We start from the raw sequence: 24194 nt of genomic DNA on the forward strand, positions 1-24194 counted from the left end.
AAGCAGCCCAGCTAGGGAAACCCTGCACTGCCCAGGAGGAGTCTTGGCCCAACCCCATGAGGGAGGGAGGAGGCATGGCATAGCCATGTGGGGCTTGAGAATTTGGCAGTAAGGAGGGTGGCAAAATTAGCTGCCATTGCTCCCCCACTGCCAAATTTTCCCACTTGTGGGGAGCCATGTGGGCTATATGCCATGTCTCCATGGACTAGATTTGGCCAAAGATCGAGAACTCCTGCTATATACTATATATTATCAGTGACAATACAGTTTTTATCAATACCATTCTCAGTGTTCCCGGAAGGTCCAAACAATACATCTACAGGAGTTGGGTGCAGCTACTGCTACTGCCTTCTTCCCATGGCAGTGACCACTGTCAAATGCCACTGAAGCTCCCATGTCCATGGTTTAGATCAAATGGCTCTGTGGACTGGATCCGGCATGCAGGCTGCCAACAGCAAGCATAGTGCTTTTTATCTAGAGCACTAGGTATTACAGATATCACACACAGAGATGTTCGACAGTAAACCCACTGATGTTGCTTTTGCTCTTGTGGAATGAGCTCTGATCCCTGCCAGTGAGTCAATTTCAGCATATGTTACTCTATGCTTTGACAGAGTCTGAAATGGGCAGTGCAAGTCTTTTCCAGCTAGGCTAGAAAAGCTTTCCTGGTGCAACTAGATCAGGACCAGGCTGCCCCACCTCCTCTGCACAGCCAGATGGGATCCCATTGTGCCCAACTCAGGACCACCAGCCAGAACCGGTCCATAGATGGACTGGGCAAAAAAGTTGACCACCTCTGGTATACTACATCAGATGCATGCTGTGCAGGCCAGAAGAAACTCCAGATAACTGTCTCTCCATCACAATCTTCATTATCATCTTTATGTAAATCTGAAGTCTTAACTTCCAAAGAGGTTAAGGATAAAAATGATGTCCAGGTTACTGCCAGTCTTTCCAATAACTCAGATTGTACTAGTTGGCCTTGCTGAGATCTCAGACTTATATTGCCTCTTATGAGTGGATTCTAGCCTTGGGGACAGTGGAATAGGCTATCTACGATACAGCTGCATATGCCAGAATGTCTAACAGGGCCACAGCTGGAAAGTGAGCTAGACATGAAGGGAACACAATATTACACACACACACACACACACACACACACACACACACACACACGGCTGCAGTGAGGGCAGCGGCATGGGGCTGCACCCCACAAAGAGCAGCAGGGCGAGCACCACCACTCCCTGCCACTCTGCTCCCCTGCCCCGGGTGTCTCTGCAGCCTGGCAGGCACAATCCAGAGCAGCTAGGAAGAGCAGGGCTGTGCGGAGAAGGTGCTTGCCCCGCGCCGCCTTGGCAACACACCCCCTGCATGTGCCACTGCTTGCAGCACAGAGCTCACAGCCTCTCCATGCAGCCCCACTCTTCCCAGCTGCACTGGATCACGCCTGCCATGCTGCAGAGGCACCCGGGACACGGAAGCAGGGCAGAGCAAGGAACAGTGAGCAGCCACCATTCCCTGCCACTCTGCTTTCCTCTCCCAGGTGCCTATGCAGCCTGGCGGGCACGATCTGGAGCAGCTAGGAAGATCGTGCCCACTGGGCTGTAGAGAGAGGGTGAGAGAAGCAGACTGGCCTTGTGACTCTTTGAGGGGCACAGCCCCATACAGCAGCCCTCACTGCAGCCCTGTGCGCAGGAGGCGCTTCACCATGGCAGTGCAGGACGAGCACTCCCATGGTGGGGAAAAGATCCCTGAGAAGATCCCCGTGCAGCTCCTCCACTCCCTGCAGCACCTCAGGGAACAGCATGACAGGGAACTCACAGGGGCAAGTGGCAGCATGGAGGTTTTCCCCATGGCTCATCCACTTCCTGAAGCAACAGGTCACAGGGGAAGGAAGCTGGGTGGCAGCTGTTCCCTGTAGGGAGTTCCCTGCAGGGAATTCCCTGCCCTGTTCTCTGAGGCGCTGCAGGGAGCAGTGGAGCTGCACTGGGATCTTCTCGCCTCTTGCCCTGCGCTGCCCAGGTGAAGTGCCTCCTGTGTATGGGGCTGCAGCAAGGGCAGTGGCATGGGGCTGCGCCCTTCAAAGCAGTGGCAGGCCCAGGAGGTGTGTCACCAGGGCAGGGGTGGGGAAGCAGCTCACAGCAGAGAGATCCCTGTGCAGCCCCACTGTCCCCAGCCATGCTGGGTGAAGGAGGCCCCAGGGGAAGGCAGCAGGGCAGAAGCCCGAGTCCACAGCCTGTGCCTGCCCCCCTACAGATCTGGGAGGCGTGGGTCTCCCCTGCCTCGGGGAGTATGAGCAGTGGTGGGGAGCTGCCCTGCCCGAGCCCACAGCAGGGGGCAGAGGGATATGGACGGTCCATAGCCCCGGCAGCTGGGGGTTGAGGGGCACCAGCAAGGCTGTCGTGGGGGGAGTAAGAGGCAGCAGGGGCACAGCAGCTGTGGGAAGCCTCTGAGTATTTAATTAGTTTTTCATACTGTCCCTCACCCACCCGCTTCTCTGAAGTCCTGGAACACATCCCTATACCTCCTATGTAATTTCTACCTCTAATAACATTTCTGATAACAAAGTGATGTCACAGAACGCATCTACTTTGTTAAACAAGGTATTACTGTACTCTAGATATGGCCTCACTAATGCTGAATAGAGGGGAATGACCACCTTCCTTGACCTGCTGGCAACACTCCTGTCAATGCAGCCCAGTATGCCATTAGCCTTCTCAGCAACAAGGGCACACTGTCAACTCACATTTAGCTTATTGTCCACTGTAACCTGCAGGTCATTTTCTGCAGAGCTCCTGCCCAGCCAATCAGCCCCCAGGCTGTCCTGGTGCAAGGGATTGTCCTGTCCTAAGTGCAGGACTTTGCACTTGGTCCGTGCTGAACTTCATGAGATTTCTTTTGGCTCAATCCTCCATTTTATCTAGGTCACTCTAAATCCGAGTCCTACCCTCCAGCATATCTACTACTCCCCACAGCTTGGCATCATTTGCAAACTTGCTGAGGGTGCACTCTGTGCTATCTTCCAGGTCGTTAATGAAGATATTGAACAAAACCGGCCCCAGGCCTGACCCCTGGGGCAATCCACTTGTTATTGGCTGTCAACTAGACATCGAGCCATTGATAACTACCCTCTGAGCCTGATGATCCAGCCAGTTTTTTATCCATCTTGCAGTCCATTCATCTAGCCCTTACTTCCTTAGCTTGCCTGGGAGAATGTTGTGAGAGACCGTATCAAAAGCCTCTCTAAAATCAATGTATACCACACCCACTGGACTCCCCGCATCTACAGAGGCATTCATGTCATCACAGAAGGCAATTAGGTTGGTCAGGCATGACTTGCTCCTAGTGAATCCATGCTGTCTGTTCCTAATCACCTTCTTCTGCAAGTGCTTAGAAATGGATTCCTTTAGGATTGGCTCTGTGATTTTTCCAGGGACTGAAGTGAGGCTGACTGGTCTGTAGTTCCCTGGATCCTCCTTTTTCCCTTTCTTAAATATAGGCATTAGGGCTGTGTAACGCTTTGGTCACTGAGGAAATTCGTCCCAATTTGGTAGCCAAATCTGAATTGAATAAGGAGACCCATTAATCTCTCTAAACTGAATTGGAAGCCTCCGATTAGACTCAGAGAGATTTGATGATTTGGCCATAGACACAGCTTTATGCATTTTCTACATACCGCAAGGGACCAGGCGGCAAATGGAGTGTCCCACGGAAGCACCAGGGGGGTTCCCCGCGCACTTGGCGGCGGACCCAGAAGTGGACAGAAGTACTGCTGGTACTCCAAGACCACCACAGAAAGTGCAGCCCCCTCCCCACCTCCCGTGGGACACTCCATCCACCACTGTTGGCTGCTCACCTCCTCCCCAAACTGTGCTGCCCAGTGCAGTAGTCTCAGAGATGACCTTCCCTGTGAGGATTGAAATGAAAAAGGCATTGAGCACATCAACCTTTTCTGCATCCTGTCACAAAGTTGCCTCCCCATTCAGTAAGGGACCCACACCTTCCCTGTTCCTCTTGCTACCAACATACTTGTAGAAACCTTTCTTGTTACCCTTCACATTCCTTGCTAGCTGCAACTCCAATTGTGCTTTAGCCTTCCTGACTTCATCCCTGCATGCCCAAGTAATGCTCTTATATCCCTCCCCAGTTACTTGTCCAAGTTTCCACTTATAAGCTTCCTTTTTATGATTTAGTTTACTGAAAAGTTCCCTGCTAAGTGAAGCTGGTCTTGTGCCATACTTGCTCGGTGAAAGTATTTTCCAAGCAGAATCTCAAGTCTAAGACGAGGCACTTGAGTCTAAAAAATGTTGACAACTCATAGCCTAATCTTTTAATTCTAAAATGTTAAGAGTTTTTTTATGGTAACTTAAGTTTTCTAAATGTATTCATCACATAAATATATCCTTACCCACATGCATTAATTGCATATGAAGCCTCATAAATTAAGATGAGAGTAGCAGGCAACTGTTGATCCTTCTGGATCATGGTGTATGCATAGTGTTCTGCATTTTCAATTTTTACCGTTTTTCACCGATAATTCCCCATTTCACCGATGATTCCCTATTTTTTTTATTGAAGTTATTCAGTTTTTACTGATTTACAAACATTTTTCAGTTCACTCAATTTTACCGGGTACAGTAAAATCCATTAACCAGCACAAGTGGGGAATGGCTGGAAGGTGCCGGTAAGCTAAACGTGCCAGTTACCTCAGGCGCAGGTTTTCTGATGGCCACAGGGGGGAGGATGGCACCAGCCGCATGCAGAGAGGTGGGCAGGGGCTGTGCAGGGGCCTGGGGGTGCAAAGCTCCCAGTTCTGACCCTGGACAGGGAGGGAGAGGCCATGGAAACTGCTCCCAGGGTCGGCGGGTCCCAGCTGCACCCCAGCAGCTCTGGCTGCAGCCCTGCCCCATTCCCTGCAACAGGCACTACACAGCCGCTCCGTATGGGTGTGCAGGGCTGAGGCCACTTCCTGGAGGCATGGGGCTCCTGGTTCTGACCCTGGGTAGGGTGTATGGCACTGCTGCAGCAGTCCTGGGAGCAGCCAATGCCAGCTGCCTGCACCATGGCATGGCGCAGCCCAGGTGCTGGGGTGGGTAGGGACAAGCAGAGCCTTGGAGGGTTCAGGGCACAGTGTAGTCCAGCTGGCATCCAGGCAGCTGGCATCAACCGCTCCCAGGGTCACTGAAGCAGGGGCCAGGGCAAGCTGCACTGCGCCCTGCTCCCACCCTGGGCTCCGCTTGTTCACATTCACCTCAGCCTCTACTGCAGCTGCCCTGGGAACGGCTGATGCCAGCTGCAGAGGGAACTGTAAATCAGTGGGTGTGGAGTATGGGTCTTGCTGCTATGGGCACCTCAGGAGGGCTGCGGGCTGGGGGGCTTCACTAGGCTCTTCCTGGGGGGCGTGTGCCCCTGGATCTGTGTGCCAGATAACAGCAGGCTGCCGCCTGCCCTGAGCACTAAGAGCCTGGTGCCATTACCAGCCCCAGACTGCAGCGGCAGCCTGCTTTCGTCCTGCGTGCTGATCCGGGGCACACGCCCCCCAGGAATAGCCTGGCGCAGTCCCCCAGCCTGCAGCTCTCCCAGGATGCACGTAGCAGCAAGAGCCACGCACACCTGCCCCACCCCACACTCACTGACAGCTCTCTCCACTTTGCTCCCTGCTGCAGCCCCAGGAGCTGCCGATGGGCTGCGCCTCACCCCTTCCCTCATCCCAGCCTTACTCCCTCCCTCTCTCCCTCACTGCCATGGGAATGTATTATTATTTTCCCCAATTTAAACGGATTTTTTTCCTTTTCTTTCTTTTTTTCTTTTCTTTCTTATTCCAATTTCAACCCGGTTTTGTGTTTGGAAAATAAACCCCGAAAAATTCCTGGATTCTTTTTTTTTTTTTTTTTAAATAAAAACTGAAAACACGGAACACTACGTATGTGTGAGAAGTCACCAAAACCTTTGACCTGTATACCTAGGCAGGAGTATGGAGGAATGGAGGCTTCCTAGACCTTCCAGCCCTGCTTTAGACCATTGAGACAGTATTCGAATGCCAGATGGAGTCTGGACATTCAGGGCCTCGATGGCTGTAGTTATATGCATGTCCAGGAATCAAACCCTGGCCTCCTGGATTCTACCACTGAACCGCAACAGTGGGTTAAGATGAGAGTACAATGAGGGATTAGCAGCAGCAAACAAAAGCAGTTACAAAGGCAATGGAAGTAAGGTCACAAGTGTAGCCAGCTGTTGGCACATTTGACGTGAAGATATACCGTCTGTGTTACAATTATCAAATAATCAATATAAGTTATAAACAATAGTCCATCTGCAACATTAAAATGGTTAATATTTCTTTTCTGCATAGGAAACTGTTATAGTTACCATCATGTCACATGATCAAAGACAGCAAATCACCTGATCTGCATAATTATACTTGCTCTCTCCTTTTATGTATAAGGCAGTCTTACTATTAAGATTGTGGCAATTCTATTAACAGGCTTGAAGAACATTTTCTAGACCCCAAATATTTAATTTCTTTTTTAGCAAAGTATTTTTTGTTAGTGAAAGCCTCCTGCAGCTATTCTTACAGTTGCATTAAAATATTCTGAAGACTAGACTGCAACCAGAAAACTAACTGCAACAGTCCATGACAATAGTATTTTTCTTTTAATATCAATCAAATTTCACTGTCCGTGGAACATCTGCAAAATGTGAGATGTTAAATGTAACTACTGAAACATCATAATGTGGAAGCACAGTTTAGTATGCAAATATAGCACAGCATATAAAGCGTTGTCCAGCACATGAATTCAGCATATGTAACTGACTGCATTACAATTCAATGGGATATTTTTGCAAAAAAAATTAAAATTTTATTAAAACGCATACTTGACAATACCTCCATCACATCATATAAAAAGACAGCAAGAAGTACCTTAACTCATTCCTGAAGTTTTTGTTAACTCATGCTATAGAGTGTAACATGCCATTTTCAACTGGTTTGTTTTACCCCATATTTATCTGTGTACAATTTATTTATTTGAATTTATTTTCAAACTGTCTGAAATGAGTCTCTGGCACTTTCCAACAAACCTCAGACATTTTCAACCTTTGGATTTCCTGACTTTTCAGGATGCATCACAAACTTAACAGAAATCATTTTTACCTGGCTTTTTAAAATGAAAGACAATTAAAACTCAATTAGATATACTCCATTAGGTTGCCATTGGGTAAATGCATAAGTAGATGGTCTTAAAATTAGAAAAGGAGTTAAAAATCACAGACGCACCATATAGAAGGAATTACCATAAAAGTTTCTTTTTTAATCTTCACTACAGACCAGACTTTGCCTCTGGACAGAAGCCATAAGCTTGTGGAAGTATGATCATTTGGTGAGATCTCTTACTATGACCTTTTTGGTACATGAGATATGGCAGCAAAGTCATATGGACAGGGATTGAAAATTCCAGGTGGAAAAAAATCCCTTCATAAAACTAGAACCAGGAAATGGAACTGACAAGTTAATTTGTGTTGACTAAATGGAATGAAATATGGGGAATTAAAATAATCAGTCTTAATAATGAAAAGAAATATTACTAATTTAAACATACTATTAACAGGTACAGGACATGACTTATCTGATAGCAAGCCTATAAAAAGGATTAAGTATTAAGGTAGTTACTGCCTTTGTCTTACCGCTCTCCAACATTACACAGACCTTTGAAAGAACAGTCAAGATTAGTACAGGAAATAATTTTCTGACTTTTAAAACCTAGTTTGAAAGAGAATTTCCTTTTAAAATACTTTAAACTAGTACACACATATGCAAAAAGTAATACTTTATTCAAGTCATTTAGTGAAGAGATAAGGCAACAGTGATTATAATCAGTTTCTAAATTCAGCTGAATTGCAGAACTGTTTATATATATTCAAATTGTTGCAAAATTTACTGGCAGCAGCCAGTACAAAGTAAAGTTGACAACTATTTATTGCCTAGAATTAAACTGTATGCAAAACTGCACAACAAAAGCCAATCGTCTGTTCACAAGTAACCTGTAAACTAAGGGACATAAACACCCGAGCTGCAGTACATGAAGAATTTAGAAACCAAGTCCAAGTGAACAATCCACAAAAATCTCTTCAATCTTAAGTGCCTAGGTAGGTGACCTATTACACATGCTCTTGTGAGGACCAGGTCCAAGAGATGTGCTTAAAGCACACCTAATATTGAGTTCAGGAGGGTAATGATGACTGAAGATTCATTGGAAAAATACATAAAACTGTACTGGAAGCACAGGCAAGAGTCCAGGATACTCTCCCTCCAAGTGGAGTGCCCTCATTACTGTTCTTTAAAGTCAAGGATCCTCTTGCTTGGTTTTTCTATGGCCCAGGAATTTTGACTTTCTCTCTGCATAGTAGCCCAGATTCAACTGAAAGAGTGCAAGGTATCCTAGGTCTACTCTAGCCTCTGCCTGGTGGTTAGAGCACTCTCCTGAGAATTAGGAGATACTTGTTTAAACCCAGGTGTCCCATTTTCTGTAAAAGTGTTTTAATCATTTGCTATATAGAAAAGATGAGTACCAGTCAGGAAGGGTTTACCATGCCTAGATGGAGCTTTTCAGCCTGTAAATGCCAGCCTCACTGAAGTACCTATTTAGAGGCCTGAAATAGGTGCCTACACCAGAGAACTGCAGTAAGGACATAACCTTAGGCTTTCCATGGCAAAAGTCCTGCACCAAAAAATCTGTGGTCACAGGATTGAGACCTACTGAAATGAAGAGCTTCACATGTATGTCCATGAAATTCTGAAAACAAAACAAGTCTGATATAATCACAGGTTGACAATGATTTGAATTAGAGTAATTTCTATGCACTGAACTAACTGTTGATATGGCTGTGCTAATTCAAGGCATGGAGCTTGTTCTAGCATTTCAGTATCCTTTCCTACTCCTTCTGTATAGTCTCACCTTGTCTTCCAAACATGTCAACTTTTTCAGCAACATCTTTGCTTAAGAAAACCAAATATTCATTTTTAAATAGACATTTGATAAGACATAAAACACAGTGACCTCAGTTGGATGAACTGTGGTTCAAACCCCCTTGTTCTGTCCTGCAACATAAAGCATACTAAAAAAGGACCATTTAGTTTGTCAGATAAGAGAGATCCAAAAAAACTCTTATTACCAAACTGTCCCCAGAAAATTGTCCTTCCCCAATTTTCAAAAAGGGAAAATTTTTTTTTTTTTTTAGGGAAAAAAGTTTCCTTTAAAAAATAAAAAACTATCCCTTTTTTCATCCCCTCACACACACAGGGCAGTGTCTTAAGTGCTGATGGGTAATGCTTATACTTCTAAAATAACTACTTATATTTGGTAAACATGTGCTATTGCCCATAGCTATTCAGATCAAACTTAGGACATCAATTAACAAATCTATAATAATGATACCTCTTTCTGTGTACCACTTCCCAAAAGTAAGAAAAAAAATTAGATAACAAATGCTACACAAGCTATTCAATAGCAACCTGTACAAGTCTACAATATATAGAGACACTTGCTGTGTTATGTTGCCCTCTTCAGGTCATTAGCAGTCACATTTTATAGTCCTCTTCAAAGATCCATGATTAACTAACACTTCAGGTATGATTCTTCCCCTCCCCCAACACACTTCTAGCATTTATTAAACCATCCTGTTAACACAGCAGAAGCACTTGTTCTTTTCTTGAAAAGCTAGACAGTCATCACAACAATATTTATAGACATACAAAGTCTCAAAAACTTACTTTCAACTAAACTGTATTAATACTAGTGCCGTATTCACTTGAGGTAGTTGTGGTCTGACATCAAGTATAGTTAGGTCCTTCTGGATTTAATATCAAAGCCTGGATAGGCACAAAGGCATTTTGTTGGTTAAAATGATGTACCTCCTTTATACCAATTTATTAAATCAATCAACACAAACTCAAAATGAACTCAAGAAAACATCTCACCAATTGTTCCATAATGTTTAATCATTTGTTTTATACAAAGGCTCTTTTTCTTCCTACAAATTTTACAAATAACCAACTACAGTAAATCTGCTGTCAGCCATGTAGGACCAAGAAGATAGCTAAAGATTCAAAGAATACAGCAGAGGTGGCCAACCTCTGGAGGGGGCAAGCAGCACAGTGAGAGACTGGACAAGGAGCAGAAAGCAGAGCAGCGGATCAGTCATGGAATAAGAGTGCCACTCAGGGTGGCTGTGGGGCTTAATCTGTGGCACATCGTCCAAAAGGATGCCCTTCCCCAGTCCGGATTGTTTGCCTTCATTCAACAGATACTGTATGCCAAAAAAGTAATACTGCTAAAAGAATCCAGATCTAGTATCTCTCTGCTTTATTGCTCAGATTCTATCACACTTTTTTATTTTCCATTTGCTGTGGTAGATAATAGCATTCTGTCCCAGTTAATATTTTTTAACAAAAAGCTGCTAAACGAAAGCTTAAAATGATCTGTGGTTAGTTTAGTTCTGAGTTACCAAGTTTTAAGATTTTATTTTTGCTGTCCTGTCCCCACTCCACTCCCCACACACAGCTGAATTTGGGTAGCACACAAGGTATGATTCATATTATTCTTTAAATGTGTATTCAAATGCACACTGTAGATGAAACAACTTTTAAATTTAGAAAGTAACAGTTCTTTACTGAAAAGCATATCCAAACATTTTATGTTTCTATAACAACGTTCTCCAATGGTACAGCGTTGTACATAGTTGAGACTGATTTGCATTTTAGTTGATGGACATCTGCTCTACTTTGGAATGATCTAGTTAGAGTAAAAACTTACATAGGCAAGCAGGCACCTATAAGGTTCCTTTTCTGGTTCCCTTCAGAAAAAGGCAAGAGTGGAAGGGACCAGAAAAGGAACTGGTTCAATGGCTCCTGAAGAGATGCCCCAGAGGCTACTCATACAGGACCTGTGGCTCTGCGCCAAAACCTGCATTCTGATTTCAAAAGAACTAACAGGTCAGTGGCTAATGCAATACAGACTCAGGCTGTAATAACTCAAGGGGACATGCAAGTACAGAATAAGAATACAAAGGTAATTTATATTCAACTTACTTTACTTGGTCTAATAAAAGGTATCAGATTTACCCAAAGAACTTTGTCTACCTCCGCCCTTAGACCAACACGGCTACAACCAACACCACTTCCACACTTCAACAACAGAGCTTAAATACATATAGATTTTTAAAATATGTTAATAATTTTGTATAATTAATTCAAGCATGTCAGGTCATTAAAAATATACAATGGCCTAAAGTAAACATTTATAGCATGAGAACAATATGGGTACACATTTCTTGTAAGTGATAAAAATGTTACTGTTCGTAAATATTTCTGGAAATCTCTCTAAATATTTTAATAGCCTTGAATGATTTGTATAATAAATCCCTCTTCAATATACATCTAAAAATAAAAGAGGAGGTGTGCACATCTTTATGGGGGAGCAGAAATGTCAGAGAAAACATTTTGAATTGTTAATGAAAATATTTTACTTCCTTCTTCAAAGCATTATCTCCGTTTCTTTACTCAACTACTGTTTGGTCCACTATTCTTAATACAGCTACTTTCAGACAGCCTTAAAGGCCTTAAATAAACAGATACTAGAGTATTTCCCAAGCAAATCTAACAAAAGGCACATTTGTATTTATATAGGCCCCACTGACACATGAACAGGTAGATAGTACTGAATTAATGAATCTTCATGCTCTTTGCTTCATTAGTATGCAAGCCTATGACAGTCCTACCTTGGGTAAATTCAAAAAGAGGTTGGATGAACACCTGTCTGAGGTCGTGTGATCCCAGCATGTACTCCTACCAGTGGCGGGGGGGTCAGACTAGATCAGGGGTGTCCAACCTTTTTGAATGTGGGGCTGGATCACGAACTTTTTATCACCCAGTGGGCTGGCGAGCCATATTCAAAGACCTCACAGGAAGTGTTATCACATCAGGAAGTGATATCACATGACCTTTGACACCAGTGAAGTTGCAGGAAGTAACAATGAAATTGGTCTGGAAATGTGGTTTAAAATCCAAAATAAAAACAATATGAAAGCAAGAATGAAATAATACCAAACACTTGACTATAATGTGAGCTCTGCTCACTGTCACGCACTTCAGTGTGCATACTTGTATGTATGTGCACATGTGTGTACATGTGCCCTCCCTTGTATGTCTCCATCCTGGATGTCCCAGTCTGAGGGACAAATGCAGCCTCTGGGCCGGGCTCCTCCTGCCTCCTGCCCAGCCCCGGCAACCGCACACCCCACAGCCTCGGCTCGGCCCAGCCCTGAGGCGCCCCCAGATCCGTGCGGGAACTTACCCCATGCCTCCAGCCCCGAGGTGCCCCCAGCTTCACGCAGGAACTTACCTTGTGCCTCCATCCACCACGCATGCGGGCAGGGTGCAGGTCATGCTGCAGCTCCCCCGGCCACACGCTAGGGGTGAGGGACAGAGCCAGACAACAAGCTGCAACGCGCTGTGCCCAGCTCGTCTAATCAGGCACGCCTGGGGCAGCCCCAAGCCGCGCAGCCCTCGGGGCAGTGGCGGCAGGACCCAGCTCACTGATGAGCCCGCGAGGTAAACAGCTCCCCTCCCCTTGCTGCCGGCCCTGCCCACGGGCCAGCCCTGCCCACCTCGCTGCTGCCCCACCACTGCGGCTCCGCACTCCACGGTGGCGCTTCAGGCCAGATAAAATGGCTTGGCAGGCCACATGGCAGCCCGCAGGCCATATGCTGGATGAGCCTGGACTAGATGATCTGTTCGGGTCCTTTCTGACCCCAAACTACTATGAAACTATGAATGAACAAACTTAGGGAAATGCTGAAAGGTTTTGAAAGTGCCCACCTAACATTGCCTAGTTTACCCAAACCAATTACTGCATACACTACCATCCACAATACGTGCTAAATGAGATACCTACCAGGCAAAGCAGCATAATATATATACAGTCTACTTAATTCTTCCCTGTAGAAACTTAGCCTGGCCAAAACAATAAGGCACTGAATGCATTAAGCTTTTGGGCACAGCCAGGGCACAGTTTAACCTTGTACTAGATGTTTTAAGTAACAAAATTTGTCATTCCACCTTTAATATATTTGCTTGCATCTTGAATATAAATTAAAACTATTTAGGCTGTCACTATGAGATTTAGCAACACTGATATCAAGTCAGACATTGATAGCAAGTCAGATGCTGGTATCAAGCAAGCCTACTTTGTTTGATCAGTATCATCTCGACTTAATCTGTCCATTTCTACGGTTTCAAGTGTTTCTTAGCACCCCACAGTAAATAAATTAGTCACTGACTAAAGAAAATGTTCGGAGAGAAGTTCATCTATATGTTCTGATGCAACTATAGGGAGCTTGCCATCTGGTAAAATTTCTGATCAACACTGTCAAAGTAACTGTGACTTCCGTTCTCAATCTTTAAGGTTTCACTTTGACAGTAAGTTGGTCTTAATTAAACCTAGCATTAAAAATTATTCTAAAATTCCAAACCAGTTACAAGCTTCTGCAGAAATACACATTCTGATAAGTCATTACAACCTGGCATAAAGTACCACATTTATTCACATACCACATGCCCCAGGAATTTTGGGAAGGCAGAATGAAAGGGAGAGAAAAGATTTTTCCTTGACAATAGGTCACTTAATATAGCAAGTTATAATATAAATAAAACCACTTTGTTCCACTCATGATCACATGTCTTTGCATAGGTTATGAGATAGACTCAGCAAGCGTAGAGATATAGTGTGGGCACATGACTGGAAATAATGGTAGGCCTACATGAAGTAACGAAGTCATTCACTCATCAATACTTTTAACCAAAATGTTCAGTAATTAGTTTTCTTGTTTCGAACACACCCTCAATTTTCAATTGCTAATTTTCTGAGGTAAAGGTACACATCGTATATGAACAAAAACAATAATGCTTAAATATTCAGTATTATAAAGCATAGAGAACTTTAAAGCTATCAGTACTTTGTGACGCACGTTAGGATTTAATTTGCGAAGACAAACAAACAGCATAGAAATACTGACTAACCCATACAAACCAGGATCTTTTAAATTAATTTTGAATGAGTTTACCTTCAAATCAAGTTAACAACATAAAAATTGAGAGGCTACAGAGGAAAACAAAAAATTACAAAAAGCTGGCTTTTCTCCAAAAGGAGAAGACAAATGAAAGGCACTGGGCAAAAACAAAGATAAGCTGACATATACATTTTTAGTTATATATGCAGATTATAGGTTCGGATTTGGGAAATAGTAATATGAGGAATTAAGGATTCCTATCAGAAGCTTGAAAAAATTATTTTTGATATTTTATTGTACTGTATATTATTTATTTTATTTTACTTATTACTATAAACTTACAATTTAGCTGTCAAGTAAGCATGCACACATTAGTCCTGTGAACTGAAGTTGACTTGATTCTAATTGCCATGGGGGAAAAAGCTTTCACACATCCTTTAAGCTGTTTATTCTATTAAGCAAGATGTCAGTATCTGGTGAAAATGCAAGCAGTACGATACTTCTGATGTTTGGCCTTGGGGTTTTGATTCTAATATGTGCCTGATTCTATAATATTATATTCTAATAATAGGGCGGACACTGAATCAAAAGTTATTAGCCAGGCTTTTCTCCTATATATCAGCTTCCAAAATTCTCCTAACTTGCTCAGTTCTAAGAGGGTAATTCCACAGGTCTGTACAAAGTTACAAGATGTTTTAACGTTTCTAAAGTTTTTTACTTCCTCTTTTAAATTCAAACCTTTTTTTCCAACACAGCATATAAAATACAAATATTAAGAGTTTGTTCCAAAACCTATTTAAGAAATATTTATTTTATTACATTAAAATGTCTCTATCTAAAGTAAAGAATGCTATTAGAATAGGGGCAGCCAGGAGGGAGGGAGGAGGGTGCATGGCTGGACATGGAGCAGTGGCAGCGTGGGATAGTGGGCGGTGGTGGTCACAGCCATATATGAGCTCCCCACCTACTCCCTGCATCCAGCCAGCTGGGTGGCAGCTGTACAGCCTGCAGAGGGGCACTGCTTCCCTCACCCCTGCCCAGCCCTGTTCCTGGAGGTGGCTGCAGTGCAGGGCGGTGGGTGGTGGAGGGTGGCTGCGCTCCATCCTCACCTGCCTACCCGCACGTATCCCGTGGGACCTTCCCAAGTACCCTGGGGTACATGTACCTGTGGTTGACAACCCCTGTATCAAAATAAAAGATAAGGGCAATAAGTCTAAACTGAAATTTGTAATAAAAAATAAGTTTTTCACGGTTACTATCTTATCTGCTTTCTCTTGGACCCTATGATGGCAGAGAAAAATATGTAGTTATGCAGAAAGTGAGAAAATGTTCTTCCTATTTATATCTTCCTATTGCTCCTTCAACTGATGAGAAGTTGTGCCTACTCTTCACGTGCAGCAACTACAGTAAATTTTCTCTAAGCAAAGGTAAGTTCTTATTTGGCTGTTAATCATTTGGCATACTTTGGGGTACACTATTCACCTATTTCTGGCACAATGAGGAGTAATCACTGGTTTGGGATCAACAGTTGAAACAATCATTTTTATGGCTTTACTTTTCTTTCCTAAATGGAAACAGAAAAGAACAGAAGGACGAATAGAATAGTTGGAGATGTTTCTCTGGGATCTGTAAACCAGTAAGGGTGGGTGCCAAGGAAGCTACTAAATAGGGAACAGACCACTCTGGAGATATCTAGTCCCATGTTCACCCTCTATAGCATCCACTCCTGCCACTGTCAGAGAGAATACTGGGCTAGATGAACCACTGGGCTGACCCAGCATGGCAGTTCTTATGTTTCTCCATTAGCTTATCACAACTAAAACCCAGAAAATGTGTCTATACAGTTCACCTACATTTTACCTTGCTGTTACAGACATGGGAACTTAATTTTATATGGGTTTATATTCTGCAGTATGAAAATAGTTTTGTAAAACAAGTTCTTCTCGTATGATCTCCTACCTGATATATTCTGAATGGGATGTAACGAAATCCACTATCTTCTGGAGTATATTCCATGAGTTTCCGATTTATGGCCCAAAATTGTTCGAATTTATCTGTAGAGATAAACAATTATATTATTTTAGCATTAATGAAGTCTGTTTCTTTAAGGAAAGAATGTACAAAATATGTCTGGTAAAAATATACAGAAACACTAGGCATCTATAATCCCTCTGCCCCGGGAATTTTGCCTGTGTGTGAATATTTTCTTCTTCAATTTCCACTCCCCACCCAAGCTGTAATTGGATGAACTGTTTTCCCTGTTTGCAAAAATAAACACAGGGCAAGAAACTGACATTGTGCCACTACAATCGAGATGTGATGACCTGTCAGATAATAAAGGGAAATAGACTGAATTTCACTGTATTTATTTCATTCAAAGAAGTACTGCATAATACTAGTGACAATGGAAAACAGTTATTGCCACTGATCTCCACTCCCCACTTCATGTCCAATGACTGTTCTTATCCAGAGATGGAGAAAAAAGGTACAACATATAGGGGAACTCATCTGGCCTCATGGATTGGATAAGCAACACCAGGCCGATCCACAGACTTGATCAGGCCACCCGGCTCCCCCCACCATGCGCCAGATCCAGCACACACAGCATACCCATCCCCACCCAGAAAACATTCGTATCATTTTACTGGAGCACTCTGAAAACAATAGTAAACCTTTTCCATGTTTCATAAGCAAGCTGATTTTTGTATATTGTCTACCAATTCAAATAAAAAACGTCCTGATCTTATTTTTGGCAGCATCAAAACCAGTGAAATAGTTTAAAGACAGCACACAATTCCCCCCCTCTCCCCTGCCCCATTCAAGTACTCACAGGATAAAAATACATAAAACACCATGATTTAAATAAAAAATTAGGTATTACAGTAGCAAATGATTTATAAAAAAAAATACACTCAAGGCCTAAATCTATTTAAAAAACCCCCCAGCATGTTATAAATAAACCTTGCCAATTATCAGAGGAAGATATAACATAACCATTGTGGTTCAATCCAGCATATAAAGGTGTTTATTTATTCTAAATGCTCTATTAATGATTGAGATGATTGCTGAAAACTCAAAGAGGAATTAATTATCCAGATCTGTGGTTACTGGAGTATATGCTACGCCTGCAGGTCAGTGACTGACGGAAGAGGCAATGCAAGATTGCACATATACAAATACATGGGTTTCTGTAGAAAGGCTATGGCCTAAACTAGGGGTCAGCAACCCCTAACACATGTGTCAGAGCATGGCATGTGAAGCCATTTTGCTCTGCACACCACAACTGACCCTGGCTCAGGGCAGCTCGTTGCTACAGAGCCTAGGCTGCTTGCAGCAAGTGGAAGGGAGGCTGCAAGCAGCCCAAGCTCCATGGCAGGTGGCAGGAGCCTACCCCAGAGACATGGGCTGCTTGAAGCAGGTAGCCGCAAGGCTGCAAGCAGCTGCACTAGGATCTGGAGCTATGACCTGATTTGTTGCCACCAGCCATTGCACACACACCTTGGGGCAGAAAGCAGCGAAGAGGCTGGGGGTAGCACAGCACCTGGCCTCTTCCCTGCTGTGCACCCTGAAATGAGCATGCAGCCACCACCAGCAAACAGCCAGGCCAGAGCTCTGGACCCTGGTGCAGTTGCTTCATGGCTACCTGCTGTGAGCAGCCCATGTTATGTAGCAGGCAGCATGGGCCTACCCAGAGCCTGGATTGCTTGCAGCAGACAACCACCAGGCTGCAAGTGACTGCACTGGAGTCTGGAACCCCAGCCCAAATGGATGCAGCTGCATGCATGCCTCGGGGAGCAGAGGGGAAGGGGCCAGGGGTACACTGCCACAACAAGGATTGGGCCCCTTGTAGCTTGCCTGCCATCTGCCCCTGGCATGCCAACATCTTCCAAGTTGAGGTTGCAGGGGTTTTTTTGGTGCTCGGCCCAAAAATACTGCTGACCCCTGGCCTAAAGGAATATTACAGGTTTATTCTTCAGCTTAAATGAACATGTTACTAGAAATAAGTAAGAATATGAAGAAAGAATATCTTCCCTAACTCTTTCCCTTAAGTAAAAATATCAGGAGCACAGATGATAATAGCAGCAATTATGCAATGATATTCTTCTAGTCCCCTGTAGGTTTGTGTAGCACGCTGAAGTCTGTGCCACTGTGGCTTCACTAGTATTCTTACCTGAACTAGTTAAACTAAAGCTAGGTTATGATAAACCTAGCCAGAGGTGCTGAATACGTGAGTGCCCAAGGGCCCTGCTCCTCGAGAAGAGGGTTGTCACTTGAAATGCGTAAAACTTTCCACCTCCATCATTTTAGCCACCCTCTGCCCTCCCACCTTCCTGGTGAGGGGCAAAAATAAAGGTCAGCGCCGATGGGCCTAGCTGTGCTGCAATCACACCTCCTGACTGGCCAACAAACATGCCTTTTCATTGATAATATCTGTTCATTACAGTGACATACTACATGAAACAATAAAGATACAGAGCTAAATTACCAATGGACCTATAACCCCCCTAGTGTTACAAAGGACACCCTAGCAGATAGAACAAAACTAAACATCAACACCTAGACCTACTTTACCTGTTCAAAGTTCAGAAAAATGACAGGTTTCAATACTGCAGTGGTCCCCAAACTAGGAGTTCCAACCCCAAATGGGATCACAAAAGCTACAAGTGAGCTTGTAAACCCACAGGGGCCCTCAGTTCCCTGATTCTGCAATTCCCCTGCAATCAAACTGGGGCAGGAACTTATGCCCCCCCCCATTATTTTCACAAATGATGTCTGCATTTATCCCATGGCAAGCAAAAATTAAGCCAAAGCAACTCAGTCTTCAATGAAGCAAGCCCAAGTTTTCCTTTTTCACTTACAGCAGAATACCTGGGGTAGTTAAATCCCTTGTCCATTAATGGACCAAATGATAGTTAAATCCCTTGTCCATTAACAGACAAGGAGAAGCTACTACAGTGTGATAAGCAAGCAAAATTATAAGTCCGTAAGTGGGGTCATATTTAGAAAAGGTTTGGAATTACAGTAACTAAGAAAATGGGTGTGGCCATACGTATTTTTGGAGTTGTTTCAAAAGGGAATGAAGCAGTTTTGAAGTTGGTTAGAATGGCTTTCCTCATTTGTATTGTTCTTGGCTTGTCACAGTAACAATCAAATCATTAACAGCTGCTGCCCTTTTGAAACCGGTCCAAATGTATGCATGTCTACACCCAAAAGTACAGAGCTCGGAGTTCTCACAGACAAAAGGCCAGAGGTACCAGAGAGTCTACTTTTGCCAAAAGAAATTAATCTCCGCACTCAAAGTAACTACTAGTAAAATGAGAAAGTCCGGATTAAATCAGACTGTGTTATAAGACTTGAGCTACATGTTTCTTTTTAGTGTCCTGTATACTGCCTATATAATAGAATCCTTGCATAAACGACAATTACATGCCAGACAATCAATAACCGTTTTTCCATTCTTCACTCCATCTTTCAACTCCCAGAGATGGAAGAAAATAAAATGCGTAGGCACAACACACACCTATAAGAATACCCACAAGAACCTGGAAGGATAAAAAGGCCCTAAGAGCTGTTATCAGCAGAGTTCAACAGCTAATTAACCAGGTAATATATCAGTTTTCATAGCCAACTTGACAATTTCTCCTTGAGTTATTTTGAATAAAGCTACATTTTAACCATTGTAACTATAAAGTTAATCACTAATAACTTTAATTAAAGAAAATTACTCTAATGGAGCTTTCTGCCTTCTTTCTTCTATTAATTTATTAAGTGCTTTTCCTACATAATATTTGTGCTTCAATATTTCCTCTTCTGCCTGTTCTGTCTTTTTTCTTTTCTACACCTAATTTTGAATATAATGCAACACTGAAATACCAATATACGATTCTCTCACAATACTAACTTACCATATTTGTGAGGTTTACCCATTACTGGTCACTTTCTTCAACGTTACTAAATTACTGAAACAATCCAAGCCTTGTTAATAACTTGTTAATTGGGGAAAAGTTCATATTCTAAAACCTTGTATTACTTAAAGTAAAATTGCAAGAGCAATTTTAAAAGGAGATTTGTTTCCAGATGTCCTGCTTTGTCATCTAAGACAAAGACCCAGTTCCAGAAAAACTGGCCCGACTTTAATGGAATCAGACATCTAGCCACCCTTGTGTCCTGACACAGACTTTCTATGCATCTACACAGCTTGTAGCACCTTCCTACTCTATCTGAAGCTACAGACAAGGTAACCTTTAGCCACTTATAAAGCATGGGGAAGTTGTTGCTCCATAGTGTGCATCTGCAGTTACAGTAAAATTGGTACACCTATATGTTTCTATAGTAAAATAAGTGATCTACATTACAGTAACTTTAACCTGAGTGAAACAGGGATGAAGTTACAGTGCTTTTGCCACCCTTCTGCCATTATAGGGGCATGCAGATACAAGACTTACAGAGTAATAGCCTGTATTATATGGGAAGCAAGTTTTTCCAGTGATATCTTTTACTGGATCAACTGTATAGTTGGGAGAGATGTTAAACAAGCTTTCAGACACAAAAGCCCTTCTTCAGCTTATAATACTGACATCATGGTATAGCCTGAGTATTTAAGTGGCATGCTACCTGCTTAACTGCCAAGAGGTAAACGGTGGGATGAAAGTACTTCCTCCTTTGAGAGGTAAATAGAGACTATTTGGAGGAGAAGAGAGGAGGAGGAAACCGGGTAAAAACAAGGAGAGAAAAGTAAACACACAAATATATTTAAGGAGAACACACAAACTGAAAAGAAAAGAAAGAACACAAAAGAAATTACTAGAACGTGGGAGGTCAGAGTGCAAGAAAAGGACAATACAAACAAGACAGATGAAGCATCTGAGAAGATACAGCTTACTAAAAATGGTGACCATTTCTATGTGGTAAACTTACCATACATGCCGCAATTTGCCACAGTCCATACATAGTTCAGGACAAGCTCTTAAACATGAAGCAGCACAGTCATATTTTTGCAATGGGGACCAACCTTCTGGGCAGGTACGCCACAAATCAGCTCAGCAACCTCCAAGTACCAATCCAGTCCCTCTCCTTTACCCACTCTGTTACTCAGCTCCCTGCTCCGGGCTTCCTAACCAAGCTGATGCTCTGCTGTCTCCATCTGTCCCTGTGCTCCCAGCCTGGTCTGATGCTCTGCTTTCTCTCCCTGCCCATCTGCCGCATGTCACATACAAACTGCCCAATACAGGTTACCTAACACACCCAGATGACAGGTTGGTCACCCCTGGGCTAATTAAGACAGCTGAGCGACAAATCACCTGTGCTGCAACTCATGCAACTATGTTATCTCTAGTTTAGAAAGCAGCCTGTTGCCAGCAGTATGACATGCTTTCAGGAGTCACCGCTGATCAGGGTCAATTTAGAGAGAGTCAGTGAATATGAAAGGGTATATTATTCTCACTCCGTACTGTTCTCATGCCAGCATGGGTACTCTTTCTACAGTCGTAAAAGTACCATGATGCTTCTTCCCTTGTAGAAATAACCTATAATAGTGATGGTTAAATATTCTGTCAAAATGCGTTTTTCAGTGGAAACTGGGTGTTAGACTAAAAAGTTTCTGTAAGGTGCCTGCTTTCCTCAAAAGTTTCCACTTTTCACAGGGAAAAAATTAGCATCCGTAAACCACAAATTCTGTTTTGGAAATACTGTTATAATGCCTCATGGAAGCAGTAGTTCAGGTATCTCACACCCACATTCTCCATTACATGCTGCAATCTCAAGCCAGAATTCATCTATCATGAGCTCAACAAGAAGGGGGACCATATTGTACCATTCAATATTAATAATTGTTATTAATTTAGTGTTAGTGTTAATAATTAATTGAATTACTTGAATTAAGTAAGTGTTTGACTACAAATTAGGTGTTATAAAACAGTGCACATACATTAAGGACACTTTCCTGAATACCCAACAGAGAAGAAGATTTAATTGCAACACTCAGCATTAAACAATACTTTATGCCTCTTACACAATACTTCTTGATTTGGTCTATGAAAAGGTATTTTACTTCAATGCTGTTTTTATGTCCTTAAGTCATGATCTTACACTGCTGTACTGCAAACAATTTCAGTAGTTTTACTATAGGAATTTGTGTTAGAAGTAATTAGATGAAGTGACATCTGAAGTTACCTAAATTTAGATATTTTGGTCTGTCCAAAATATCTAATTTAGGTTGCCAGCTATACAACCTAAACATCTAAACAGACATTTAAAGCATAAGATCCAAAGGAAATTATTAAAGGAATTCTTCTGGTCCATGTAAGTGTTTAACTTGACTTCTGAAACACAAAGACACTTATAGATTTAGAAAAATGAGTATAAAAATCTCCAATTCTGAGCATAGCAGTGTTTTCTATTTCTAGAAAAGAGGTTTAAGAAAGTTATACTGTATGTAATATTACCAATCAATAGTCCCGAATCATACGCCTCTTGTGAGCAAGGACTGTACAAAACGTTCAAAACACCAGCAATAAACAATTTCATTAGTCTCGACTAGAAAATACTTTAATACGGCCCTTCTCTTTTCTCAGGTCAACTGTTTTTAACTATTTAGAAACGCAAACCTAAATGAACTTTCAACAAGAGTGTAAAACAGAAAAAATATTTTCCCATGAAAAGAATCAGCAAAAAGGCTTCATACACTCATCTCCCACCCTCAAGTAATTACGTAGACTACATTATAACTAAACTCTCATTCAAGTCAAATCTGATTACTCTTGTTTTCCATGCTCCTATCATGTTTTTAATGAAAGTGCTCAAGCAGTATGTTGAAATGAGTTTCTGTATTAGTAAAAAATATTACTTGCGAACGCAGAACGTCTCATACCTTAAATTAATGATAACAAGGTTTTGAATGAAAACAGCAATGGTGAAGAATTCAAGTGAGCCTAAGAGTCAGGTATATTAGGTAAATAATAGGAAAACTGGCATCTACATTTGCAAAAGTTAAATGCAATTTTTTTTGCAAAGTAAGATGTAAAGGAAGAGTGAAAAAGGTAACAGTACAAAAATCAATAAAAGAGTTACCAACTAAATCTGTAATGTAGTCATAGAATCATAGAAGATTAGGGTTGGAAGGGACCTCAGGAGGTCAACCAGGCCTACCTCCTGCACAAAAGCAGGACTATCTCCAATTATATCATCCCAGCCAAGACTAGGACTTGGGTCTTAAAGACCTCAAAGACCCCTCTAGCCAGGTCTTAAAAACCTCAAAAAATTCCAAGGATGGAAACCTCCATGAATAGTCACTTTACTATCCTAATTTTTAGGAGAGTATTTAGGGTGAACATAAAGCAGCACAGAATCTAAACAAGAAAAGCAAAAATTCTCCTGTGTAAATGGTAGATCCAACTACAGTTCTGAAAATCATCTACAGCAACAATTACCTTAAAATGGTTTTTAAAAAAAAAATCAACAGACAGTAGATTTACCTGGTGGAGTCCTTCTTGCTAGGGTTGAGTTCAGGATGACCAGGTTTATTCTACCATGAAAAGCATGTAATATCTAAAATGAGAAATGCCCTACAAAGGAAGAACAGGAACTATGAGAAAGCCCTGAGGCCCTCAATACCATGCAAATCATAGAATTATAGAAAATTAGGGTTGGAAGGGATCTCAGAAAGTCTTCTAGTCCAACCCCCTCCTCAAAGCAGAGCCATCTCCAACTACATCATCCCAGCCAAGGTTCTGTCTAGTCAGGTCTTAAAAACCTCCAAGGATGGAGATTCCACCACCTCTCTGGGTAACCTGTTCCAATGCTTTACTACCCTCCTAGTGAGAAAGTTTTTCCTAATATCTAACTTAAACTTCTCTTGCTGCAACTTGAGACCTCCTTGTTCTGTCATCTGCCACCATTGAAAACACTCTAGCTCCATCCTCTTTGCAAACCTTCAGATAGCTGAAGGCTGCTATTAAATCCCCCCTATCTCCTCTTCTCCAGACTCAATAAGCCCAGTTCCCTCAACCTCTCCTCATAAGCCACATGTCCCAGCCCCCTCACCATTTCTGTTGCCCTCCATTGGACAACCTCCAATTTGTCCACATCTTTTCTGTAGTGGGGAGCCCAAAACTGGACACAGTACTCTAGAC

The 24194-nt window shown here is 42.6% G+C and overlaps 1 protein-coding gene across 2 annotated transcripts in view; it reads right to left on the bottom strand.

Annotated features, from left to right (window-relative positions):
- ATG5 (autophagy related 5) overlaps nt 1–24194 on the bottom strand; it is a 153000-nt gene that overhangs the window by 61324 nt on the left and 67482 nt on the right. For both annotated transcript variants that reach the window (XM_090037351.1, XM_090037357.1), the window contains exon 6: nt 16024–16118. In XM_090037351.1, the coding sequence (XP_089893477.1) occupies nt 16024–16118 (95 nt within the window). The remainder of the gene's footprint in view (nt 1–16023; nt 16119–24194) is intronic.

This window comes from Crocodylus siamensis, chromosome 1 (genome assembly GCF_052110815.1).
Source record: "Crocodylus siamensis isolate JL-2025a chromosome 1, ASM5211081v1, whole genome shotgun sequence".
Taxonomy (NCBI): Eukaryota; Metazoa; Chordata; order Crocodylia; family Crocodylidae; genus Crocodylus; species Crocodylus siamensis.